The sequence below is a fragment of the Patella vulgata genome, chromosome 7 (genome assembly GCF_932274485.2).
Source record: "Patella vulgata chromosome 7, xgPatVulg1.2, whole genome shotgun sequence".
In the NCBI taxonomy this organism is placed as follows: domain Eukaryota; kingdom Metazoa; phylum Mollusca; class Gastropoda; family Patellidae; genus Patella; species Patella vulgata.
This window is the reverse complement of record NC_065885.2, coordinates 9141057-9154340: the sequence shown is the minus strand read 5'-3', so window position 1 is coordinate 9154340 and position 13284 is coordinate 9141057. Positions and strand designations below refer to the sequence as shown.

The window sequence follows — 13284 nt, the reverse complement described above, 5'->3', positions numbered from 1 at the left end:
CCGATTATGGTTAATCGATTTGCAGATCCTTTTCAAACATATTCACGGCAAAAATTAGCCTAATCGGTTTCACTTAATTGTCGTATTTACCACGACGATTTGCCAAATCGATTATGCAAATCTTGCTCGCCTGCCGGATTGACGATTCGATTTCCAAAATGGCGTCCCCCACAAGGGACACGACGTGCTCGACGTTAGTTTATTTTCTTTTAATTTCACGTTAAAATATGAGTATCATGGAATTCCTTATACGAATACGGGGCATTTTGGAACAGTCAACTGATACAACTTCTCGTTTTTATTTTTGGGCGGTGTCCTCAAGAACAGAATAAAGAAAAATGAATTTTTTAACATTTTTCCTTAATTTTTCAGACTTCTCGGCCATCTTGCGAGGCAACCCTTCGCGTTTATTAGAACCGATTCGAAACCGATTTGTTTTCTCGAAAAAACGCCTTTTATATAGTGACTGTATATTGACCAATTGCTTTCACATCTGACGTACTGTTATGACAGATGACAATCGAACAGCTTATATCACTGTGTCCCTTTTACTTTGACCTGGATTCAACTCATGTTCCTGGGGGTAAGGTTTTGGCCATGTATTGATCAACAAATATCGTTTGATAAGATTACACGCAACCTGTAACGTTTCTGTCCATGTCACGTCATTCCAAGTTCTAGTTTCATAATTATTCTTGGCATCGAACAAAGGAAGTAGAACTAAAATAGGTAGTCAATTGGACGGATTTTTAAAGCCGCCATCAGATGATTCACAACATTTCTATAAAGTATATGTAGCAAAGATCTCTGTGTTAAAATTATATTTAGAATTTGTTCGATCCCTGCATTGGCCGAGAAAGTACATACAGATTTTCCGACGTGGTTTCCCCTTGTCAGTGATGCAGAACGGAGGGCCTGACAAAGGCAGCTGTCTAGTCCTTCGGATGATACGAAAAACCGAGGTCCCGTGTATATATTGGAATGCACGTAAAAGATCCCCTGGCAGTTGGAATTCGATATAAGAGTAGGCGATAGTGCCGCTGCTCGGGCAAAATTTCCCTCATAGCACACTGTATGGCGTATGCCCGTCTTCATTAGCCCAGTATAGGAGCAGAACAGTAGGACGTTAAACCCCATTTCATTTCATTTCATTTCATATTTAGAATGTGTTTAAACCAGTTCTCAATCTCCATCATAGAGATAAGTTTTTGTGTATCTCTGGTAAAACTAGCCGGCCATACGGGGGGGTTGGATGGCTGAATGGTTAGCGTGCGCGCGCTGTATCATAAAGTCTGTCATTGAGTCAACTGGCGTGGTTTCGAATCCCCGGTTGTACGTGGCAAGGAGTAGGGTCGCCTGTCCAACCTCGTGGGTTTTCTCCGGGTCCTCCGGTTTCCTCCCACTGCTAAAGACCCCTACGCGCAAGCGAATTATTGAAATAAAATTAAACCATATGTTAATTCCGAAATGACCTAGTTTGTGTCGAGTGGACGTTAAACCCCTTCTCTCTCTCTCTCTCGCCGGCCATACGTCGGCCATTTTGAATGTCACGTGCTGTATCCTTCCGTCAGTCGCTCCACAAAGATCCAAGATGGCAGCTCAAACTCGCGTTTCTGTAGAAATTTCAAGTATTTAGCCGAATCACTCACATTGTGCGCTAACAATAGTTCCCGGAAAATCATCAAACGGCTATTTTCGAATGAACTTTTGATGTCAAGATCTGGAAAATGTTCCAAGGATCATTAATATGTAACTCATGCAAAGAACCGATGCCCAATTGTCGAGAAATCCTGCCAATCAGTAACCACAGAGGGTGGAGGTAAGGAACCGATTTCACACTGATGAATGGCCGGTGAGTTTTGCCAGAGATAAATGAAGGGTAAATTTATCTCTGGGATCGAAATTGACCAGTTCTGTCAGATTTGTAATATTGACTGACACCAACATTGTCCTTTAAAGGGACAATAACACTCTTGCTGGCTTGACAGCTCCAGAAAATAAAAAATAGCCTTATTCTAAGTACTAGATATGTTAGTGTCCTACCTGTTGTGTAAATTATCCATTAAATCCTATTTTACTTGTCCAGAGGGTTCAAAAATATTTTTAAATCCAAGTAACATTTGAAAAGCTTTACGTCAGGCTTTTCAAATCATTTAGTTCAATTTTTAAATTTTTTTAAATTAGGTGTTTTAAGATGAAATTTGTATCATCAATTAATTGGAATACTGTAAAATAGTAAAATTTGTTGACCAGAATAATGATTGGGACATATTATTCAGTTACAACAAGAGTGGTATTGAGCCTTTAAACCCGCGTGTCCCTTTAACGTCCAATGATATCAAATGCATTGATTCGTGTCATTATATTTGGCAAGAATAAAAGTCAGTGTATAAAAAAACTATTGATTATTTTTGAGAATATTGATTCAAGTTGCGGAGTGTAAATAATTTGACCAGTTTTAATACGACTTGTTTAGCTAAACATAGACACATTTAGTTTATTTATAGAATCACGTACCGCCTAATACGGGCAAATTATCATTACATATCTCCTCACAAACACGGCATCCCTCGTTAAATTACTCTAGATTCTGTTTGAGAACAAAGTAAAGAATGGAGTTAAAATATCTCCAAGAAAATACGTCGGTCATTTCAAGACTAATATAGAGTAATTTATATTTACCGGGGTCACTTGTGCATTGGGAGGAATTTTGCTCGGATATCGGTGTTTTCGCCGACATTTCTTCGAAGGGTCAATTTTCGTGGAACCGGACCTTAACTAAAGGTTATTTCACGTGTCACAAATAAATGCAATATTTTCACAACTGGAAGACAATCTGATTCAGTAACTTTACAAATATACCGAAATTAAACAAATATAATGTCATATTTCGATTAACGAATACCGAAAAATAGTTTAAGATGTTGTACATCTCTATATTCTTTTAAAAAACAACTTAAAACACATTTATTTAATCAGGCTTTTAACTGACTCTGTATACAATCGTTAACATGCCCATAATCTTGTTGTTTATGTATGATTTACATTGTCACTTTGTAAAGTGCTCCTGAACATGTTATATGAAAGGGTGCACTATAAATATGCTGTAATAATAATAATAATAATAATAATATAGTTTCATCAGTCTGAATGATAGGGACTATATAACGTTAACCCAACGTCACAATTATTACCGTGACGTCATATTGCAAAAGGTGCGCGATACGTCATTATAATAACCAAGTTTGATACTCCGTGTTATTAAAACCGATCCAAAAATTGATTATTTGAATTATATCGAAATTCATTCTAATAATGGCTCAGAATATTCGAACGTTATCACTAGCACAAAAGACGGGTTCAACTGATTAATTTTGAATAATCGTACAACAGAATATGCCGGGACTTCGCCCCTTTAGGAAATCTAGGAGACTCCCCAAATATTATCGGTATATTACCTGCACTGCAATTTGTCTGCGATATCACCTCGGTGGAAGCGGACGTAAAATACAACTAACCCATCAATGCACTGCAATCAAAAGAAGTAATACGTCTTATTGTCCAACAGAAAGCCACCCGTCCAACACCACCTCGTAGCGCCGACACGGATGACATCTCCATGTATATACAAGAACATGTATAGAACAAACTCGGAAATAACTTGTCTGCGATATCACCCTTGGTGAAAGCGATCATTAAACTCCACAAACGTACGAACAATCTGGAATAAGATGTTTACCGTGTCTCAATCTTCCCTGGGAATACTGCCTCTACCATTGGCCTATCGTTCGTTCTATCTCTGTCTCAATCTTCCCTGGGAATACTGTCTCTACCATTGGCCTATCGTTCGTTTTATCTAGGTCTCAATCTACCCAGGGAATACTGTCTCTACTATGGGTCTATCGTTCGTTCGGTCAATGTCTTAATCTTTCCTGGGCATACTGGCTATGTATCAATCTTCCCTGGGTATACTGTCTCTACCATCGGCCTATCGTTCGTTCGATCCTTATTTTTCTCGTTTGGTTGACGTCTAGCTAACCTGTTCCAAAAAATAATCAGCATTCTTTTTTCTGAATGTCAAATCGTGTCTCGAGGTTGGCTTGAAAATACGTATGTGTAACTGAATAAATATAAACCAAACAATCTGATTAAAATACAGATCTATATTTCGTTTCGTTTTTTTATACTTTCGATGGCCTACGCTACATGAAGATCTGATCATTTGTACTGGGAGGTCGCGTCAGTGGTCATACAAGCGGCTTTTGACAGAATAATCAATCAGCGTTGACATTTCTAGTTGTTTACCCACAGTTCCGTGCATCAAACACCAAGAACTCGCCGTAACATTGGCTAATCCCTCACTCCATCCAAAACGCTAGTTATATATCAACTCTTCCAGATCCGAGTGTAGTAAAGACAAGTAAAACGAAATTTTGAACTATAAAAAACGAAACGGAATAGGATCTGTGTTTTAATCAGATTGTTAACCCAAAGTAAAAAGATATTGGAAAAAATGATCTTTCACTAAGACATGTTTTTCTTTTAGCTCGTCGGAACGGAAATCTTCTAAATAAACATTCATTAATATTACATACATATAGTGTATCGTGTATACATCTTTTAAACCTATAACATACACGTGTAAATACTGTGTATTATAAAGTGATGTGTATTGTTATATGTATTGAGGTAATACACATTAAATACGTCGTGTTCCCTGTGTATTCCCTTATACAGAGAGAGAGAGAGAGAGAGAGAGAGAGAGAGAGAGAGAGATGGGGTTTAACGTCCACTCGACACAAACTAGGTCATTTCGGGACTAACATATGGTTTAATTTTATTTCAATAATTCGCTTGCGCGTAGGGGTCTTTAGCAGTGGGAGGAAACCGGAGGACCCGGAGAAAACCCACGAGATTGGTCAGGCGATCCTACTCCTTGTCACGTACAACCGGGGATTCGAAACCACGCGAGTTGACTCAATGACAGGCCTTATGATACAGCGCGCACGTGCTAACCCCCCATACATCTACAGAGTTGTATGTGAATTGTAAAAAAGGTAACTTTTTTTTTAAGTTTATACGATTTAGCTTTTTGTGGAATTAGACGCTATGGGGCTGTTTAACGAGGTAGATCGTGTTTACGACCATCGATGTTTCAGCAACAGAGGTTAAATAGGCACCAACTCAAGTGCACATACCCTTGTCAGTGATGCAGGACGGAGGGGCTAACAAGGAAAGCTGTCTAGTCGTTCGGATGGGACGAAAAACCGAGGTCCCGTGTACACATTGGCGTGCACGTTAAAGATCCCTTGGCAGTTGGAATTCGATATAAGAGTAGGCCGTAGTGCCGCTGTCCGGGCAAAATTTCCCTCATAGCACACTGTATGGCGTATGCCCGTCTTCATTAGCCCAGGTTAGGAGCAGAACAGTAGGACGCTAAACTCCATTTCATTTCATTTCATTTCAAGTGCACATACGAGCTAACTTATTAGTGGTACGGTTAGGGTAAAAATCCACTGTGGTCGAATCATCGTACATTTGATTAACACGCACAAGATTTTATACAGTTATCATCAGAAATAAATAAAAATACCTAAACAACATATGACGTTGCAAACTGGGTTAGGAGACGTAACGCGCACCTGTCGAAATGTGATGTCACTGTGACATTTGTGAAGTGCTCCACATGAATTAACTGTGTCTGGTGCCATTTCTGAATACTTCTAAAAAAAAAACAAAAACAAAACCCCACAGCAAAGTCAACTAATGAGTCCAATTACAGGTTCCGTTAAAACAATTTGTGACATCCTTGTTTCTGTTTCATATGTTCACATATAGTCTGTGTCAGTGGCGTAGCTACAATTTCTTACCTATAAAAGCACCCCACCCCCACCGATATTCCCTCCCTCATATATCAGCTTCTGTATGTAGGGCCTAGCTATTATGAAACATGATTTATTTCTATTCTCAATCTTCTGTCAAACATGTTTTATCATTTAAAGATATATGTAGTGGGATTTCTCTAGACATGTATGAACATATTTAGCGTTAATAATTAATTACATGTACACGTCGAGCGACAAATTGCTATGACAGGCATGTTTTTACTGGATGATAATGTTCTCTTTTTTTTTTGTGCTTTGTTGCTTTGATATATTTCTGCGTTACATCAAATGCACAGGCTAAAATCTTAAAAAATAAATAACTTATATATTACTTTTTAGTACTTTTGTAGAAAAACTATTTCGTACCATGACATAAATAATTCTCATGATGAGTTCTTGTCTCTATCTGTTCTTGTTTCAGAATATTTAATGCGGCAATCTTTTGGAAATTATTCCGAAAAGATAAATTTTCAATTATTAATAGGGAACTGCGATGTATTATTATTCGAAATAAATTTAACAGTCGTCATAATGCCGTAGATTGGTCGTTATGGCAACGCGATCGATCGCTATTTTGATATTTTCATGAAAAAAAGATTTCCGAAAAATCATGCTATTTGCGGAATCTTGAACTTAACGGAACCAAAATAGATAGCTAAGTCTCGGTTCTATGTCTAGAAATGATGAATGAATGATTTTCGACATGTCAGCCAGTGTATATTATTATTAATATCTCGGATAAACAATTGAGCTTATTATGGCCCATACTTCATTTATTATGTCCTAGAATGCATTTCACATTATAATGAACAAGGCGTCGCTTTCCTAATCTGCGCATGCGTCAACTATCCGGGGGTTACCGCTACTGTTTGCAAGGGCACCGCACCCAAGATTGTCGACCAAAAATTGTAGCGATATATGCCGTGAAAAAGGGGGAAAATTTGGGTCTTTATGACTATTTTGGCGGATATTGTTCATATTCAATTTTCATAGGGTGAGTATATTTCATGTGTGTGGTTTTTCCGTGCTTTTATGATGCATAAATCGTGAAAATCGGCGTGTTAGTCGAGCTAGACGAACAGTCATGTCGGATGGCTCTATGCAAATTGTCGTTATGAGGCCAAAATAATATGTCTTTTCTTCAGTTCCTGTTATCACGAGAATAACGTCGACACTTTCTTTGACCAGAAGAATATCTCCTGCTGTCGTTTAGGTAGGCGTTTCGCTCGTTTTGCAGTGTAAAGTCTTTTCTTTTTGTGTTTATCGAAGCGTTCCGCATAATGATTTTACTACACGACCATAACGGTGATGTATGAAATATGGCTGGCTACAATGTTGCAGACGTTGTCAACAATGTTGTGTATTTCACGGTCTGTTGTGATATCAATTGGAATAATGTGTTTAGATGTATTTAATGCATCGTTTTAGACCCGGATATTAATAAAAACCTCAGAATAAACGTGAAACACGATTCTCAAATTCTCACAGAATCATCAAAGATGGCGAAGAAACCGGCATTGGTCGTATCGATTATGCAGAAATACACGGTCGCCATTTTAAAAGCTGAAAGACTGCAAAATTACATTGCAGGATCCATGGCTTTTTTACGCGAATCTGCAACATTGTATACAGTTTATCCCGCCTTTTTGTGAACCGAATAAAAAACAAATTCGTGAAGAGGGATATGCACCATTGTTTTGACAGTTTTGACCCAGATTTTAGACGTCAAATGGATTTCAATCCAATGAACCTGATGTCTGATAATGGATGGAAGACTACAGAAAGGGCTGACTCATAAACCGATTTCACATTTTATGTGATTATTTGTGTGGCTTTATGAAAATATTAGATTACCACCAGTTGTTGTTTGTTAATAATCAAATTTTTGTGACTGGAGCAATTAATCACAGCTGTGAGATTCTCATTATCAAAGCCCATTGTCTGAGGGACCTTTGTCTAATTGAAGAAATTTAAGGCTTATAATGAGGCACAGAAGTCCCTAAATTATGTAATCTCTCTTACTGTACAAAATAAAACAGTTTTTGCCATCGAATATCCCACAACGATCTGAGAAATGTTCCCATTTCAGTAATGATATATTTTGAAACATTTTTTGGGGAAACTTGACTCCCTTTTTTGTGAGGATATTTTTGAAGTGACTCGTACCTTCATCAAATTGTAGAACGGGGTTCCTGAGAAAATGTACTTAGTATCTTCGTCTTAGAATGGAGTTATTTTAGGAAAAACAATTATGAAATCATACAGAAGCCAGATATAAATTTAATTCTTTCTTCAATACTATCCAGGAAGACATGATATGCCTATTTTTACACCTGCTGTAAATTAATTGTGTTTGATGTTGGTTGTGATGAAATATAGAATAATAATTGTATCTTTTTCTATTGCAGATTTTTTTATTTCTAGAAAATAACCATGAGTAGTGAACTAGAAGCCCTCCGCCAGGAAACGGAACAGTTAAAAAACCAAATCAGGGTAAGAATGTTGTAACAGTAAAACAAAATTTCCCCGTTATTCAGAGCCAGCCTCTAGAAAATCCACTGGGAATCATCCATCATGCTTGTTAAATATAGTTCGCGTCATTACTAGTGACTAAAGACCAAGCTTTCTGGATCTATACTAGAGGCTTGTTATTATTTATCACAGGCGCGTTGGTCACTTTCAGCCATATACGAATGATGACATAATTTTGTGACCAGTTCGACAAAAAGTTCTGTCTGTCCAAACAAATATTTTATGAACAATTCTTTTTTTCCTTGGAGTTCAGTGCATGGTTATCACACAGTTTTAAATACAGAGTGTGGAGTCACCAATTTCTGCCCTGTTGGTATGAACACAGATCAGAACGCTTGTTCTACTGTGGATGTGAATTTCTAGAGGCAAGCTCTGAATAATAAATTTTCTGTATATATGGTCAGGTTTTCCCTATACATCATACTTCATGTTCTGAAATGTATTCTGAATATTGTAACCAATGTTCGTCTCATCTTCCGGTACATGTACAAAAATAAGGGATCACGTGGGTAAGTGGGTAAGACGCTGGCTCGCTAGCCTGGAGGTCGGGTATTCAATCCCTGCATTGCCCGAGAAAGTTCATCCAGATTTTCCAGCGTGGTTTTCCCTTGTCAGTGATGCAGGACAAAGGGTCTGACAAGGACAGCTGTCTAGTCGTTCGGATGGGACGAAAAAAGGAGGTCCCATGTACACATTGGCTTGCACGTAAAAGATCCCTTGGCAGTTGGAATTCGATATAAGAGTAGGCCGTATTGCCGCTGCCTGGGCAAAATTTCCCTCATAGCACACTGTATAGCGTATGCCTGTCTTCATTAGCCCAATTTAGGAGCAAAACAGTAGGACGTTAAACCCCATTTCATTTCATTTCTATGGCCTAAACATCTGGGACTTTTTAACTTTTAGTCATTTGGATGAGACAAAAACTGAGGTCCCATGTATACATACATTGGCGTGCACGTAAAAAAATCCCTTGGCAGTTAGAATTTGCTATAATAGTAGGCCATAGTGTTGCTGTCCTGGCAAAATGTCCCTCATAGCACACTGTACGGTGTATGCCCATCTTTATTAGCCCATTAGTAGCAGAACAGTAGGATGTTAAACTTCATTCATTTTAAGTTTCAGGATAATGTTAAAACATGCATTTTAATTACCAAATTTGTAGCCAACAGAATTGATATATCTATATATTTATCCGGATATAAATATAATCTGTTGTAATTCAGGAAGTGAGTGCACATCACTCCCCATATTATTGGATTGTGTGCTACCACACACCAATTTCTAGCCCACAGAACGAATATTTCAGTGTATTCACAAATAAGTCCATCTGGTTTTACAGTCAAAACTTTCATGTTGTAATTCCACTTCAATTATGCACTACCAGAAAGCACAAATAAAATTGTATTGCAAGAAGTGAGTGCATATCACTCCCCATATTGCTGAATTATACACTTTCAGAAAGGTGAATAAAATTGTAATGCAGGATTAGGAAGTGAGTGCATATCACTTCCCATAATTATTGAATTATGCTTTACCAGAAAGTGTGATTAAAATTCGTGATGTAATGATAAATATACATGTAGTGCAATGCAGTGAGACATATATTTACTTTTATGAGCATGGATATTGATTTTCCACGTTAACACGAACCCCAACTTTTTCAGTAGGTTATGTTGTAAATAAAATTCCCAGGCCACATCAGAAATGCCTGGAGGCTCTTGATGTAATAACCTTGGTTAATGTTTTGTTGGATTGAATATGAAACTTGATTGAAAAATATGAGAAATCACCAATTAATTGTCACACAAATATCTGTTTGGTTGTTAAATATGAAATTTGATTAAAAACAAAATGAAATGAATAACAAATTTATTCTCACACAAATATTCAAATAGCATTAAAGGAGCTAAATCTCATTTTTTGACACATAAAAATGGACACAAATGGGTCACAACACATATAATAATGTAATGTGAATGTATATAACCTTATTTACCTTCAATCTTTTCTGTTTTTACTGTAATTTCTAATCAGTAATGTTTGGCAAAATGTGGAAAGAGTCCAAATTGAATGACAGTCTTTGGGGGTCGGGTTATTCCAGTCTACACTGGTGGTATTCTCCTGTGGGATGTGTTTAGCATCGTTTACAGAGTTGCTCAATTACAAATGTCGTTAAAAAAAATTCTGGCATGCAATGCATGTGCCAATTTTAAAACTTTCATTTTGTCTTAAATATTGGATCAGAAGCCCATCTTTTCACGGTAAGATAACATCAATGTTGATAAAATTGACCAATAAGTTGTGTTTGCAATGTCGAAAACTGTGGATGATATTGAGTTAAAGACATGCCTCCTTTGATGAAAATTAAAATTACCTATTGTAAGTCTACGTGTATGTTGAAGACAAGGAATTTGCTGTTTTTTGTTTATTTAATGGAGATCCGCTAATATACAAAAAGATAGAGAAATGGAGTTTAACACGCACACAACACTAGGTCACAAACTATCTGATTAAAACACATATCCTATTTCGTTTCGTTTTTTTTTTTATAGTTCAAAATTTCGTTTAACTTGTCTTTACTAAACTAGGAACTGGAAGAGTTGTTATCATTGACGTGTTCTGGATGATGTGAGGGATTGATTAGCCAATGATACGGTTTGTTACGGTGAGCTTTGGGTGTGAACTGCATGGAACTGTGGGCAATCCACTAGAAACATCAATGCTGATTGGTTAATCATACATGTATATCTGATGTCATAGGGTCAAGCACCGCTCGTATGAGCTCTGACGAGACCTCCCAAAACAACTGGTCAGATCTTGTAGTGTAGGGAAATGAAACGAAATATAGATCTGTATTTTAAACAGATTGGGTCAAAAAGAGATGTATGAATCCAAACCGATCCAAAAACTGGCTGTTTCCATGAAATCAAATGTTCAAATAGTATTGGAATAATGTCTTATAATATTGAGATGTGACCAATAGCAAATTGACTTAAAAATTATATCCAAAACTTATTTACTTTATTGTCTCTTGCTTTTTCGAGGGATGCAGGAAACTATTGAAATAGGTTTGTTCGTACGTCCATCCGTCCATCACACCGTGTTGAAAAGAATAACTCTTCTTCTAATTCATAGGTATATTATGTTAAAACTTAGTGTAGATGTTGTTTATTCGGTGAATGTAGTGTTTAAAAATAAAAAAAAGTGAAATATACAAGTAATTGTACTCATGTGAATATTAATTTAAAATCCATGAGTATTACAGAAGTGTTATGCTCATAATGTTTGTATTTCATTCTTGAATAGCTTGTTGATAGAATACACAATTAAACACTAATATAAAAGATAAATCGAATGCACAATACAACAGCAGTATATAGATTATAATGCACAATTCAACAGCAATATTGTAATACAACAGCAATATAGATTGTAATACAACAGCAATATAGATTGTAATACAACAGCAATATAGATTGTAATCCAACAGCAATATGGATTGGAATACAACAGCAATATAGATTGGAATACAACAATTCAACAGCAATATTGTAATAAAACAGCAATATGGATTGTAATACACAATTGAACAGCAATATTGTAATACTACAGCAATATGGATTGTAATACACAATTGAACAGCAATATTGTAATACAACAGCAATATGGGTTATATAATACACAATTCAACAGCACTATTGATTGTAATACAACAGCAATATGTAGATGGTAATACAACAGCAATATAGATTATAATACAACAATTCAACAGCAATGTTGTAATACAACAGCAATATGGATTGTAATACACAATTCAACAGCAATATAAATTGTAATACAACATCAATATATATTGTAATGCACAATTCAACAGCAATATTGATTGTAATGCACACTTCTACAGCAATAAAGTTTGTAATGGACAGCAATAATAGAGATTTTAACATACATTATGGACTGTGTTGAAAGAGCAAGATCTAAATACATGTAGAAGTTACGAAAATGGTTAAGGGGTTATGGCCTCTAACATTACTTGGTAATCATAAAAAATAATGAGGAGTAACATTGCCTTCCTAACCTCAGTTCCTCCCACTGGAGGGGAGAGCAATAGTTTGTAGGTTCTGACTTTAATAAAGATATATTTCAAAGAGAATCTACATGTATAGTCGATTGACATACCGATCGGGTCAATGATCTAAAATTTATTCCTCCCCATTGAATGGTCGTATTTTATTCATGAATGAAACAAATATCTCCCTTTATGCTTGTCTTGCTTAATTACCATATTATTCTAGAGAATACTGTACTTATAAATAGTATATTGGTAATTATACTAGTGTAGTCATAGCTACTCTATTAATGGGTATAATATCAGTCTCATATACAACCTTTATACCATACTCCTGTATATACATGTATGGTATATAATATATAGATAGGGCATTATTGTTATACCATAGCTACACTATTAATGAGTATAATATCAGTCTTATATACAACCTTTATACCATACTCCTGTATATACATGTATGGTATATGATATATAGATAGGGCATTATTGTTAGCTATACCATAGCAGTGGGTACATGTATATATATTACAAGATTTTAAATTACACTGTTAACTTTTAGCCCAGAAGGTGGGGTTGGGTCGTTTAGTGGTTTAACGCATGCACATTAAATGACAAGGTCTGTCATTTGGTCGTCTTCATTAGCCCTGTTCGGAGCAGAACAGTAGGACGTTAAACCCCATTTCATTTCATTTCATTTCTATCATTTGGTCAAGGGGCATGGTTTAGATTTCCCGCTTATATAAGACCCCTACCCACAAGTATATTATTGAAATAAAATTGAACCATATGTTATTC

General features: G+C 36.3%; 1 protein-coding gene across 1 annotated transcript in view; it reads left to right on the top strand.

Moving 5' to 3' along the window:
• The first annotated feature begins 6724 nt into the window (after positions 1-6724).
• Positions 6725-13284, top strand: part of LOC126828884 (guanine nucleotide-binding protein subunit beta) — a 33363-nt gene continuing 26803 nt past the window's right edge. Inside the window, exons 1-2 of the mRNA XM_050558963.2 lie at positions 6725-6879; positions 8294-8378. Of these exons, the coding sequence (XP_050414920.1) occupies positions 8319-8378 (60 nt within the window). The 5' untranslated portion in view covers positions 6725-6879; positions 8294-8318. The remainder of the gene's footprint in view (positions 6880-8293; positions 8379-13284) is intronic.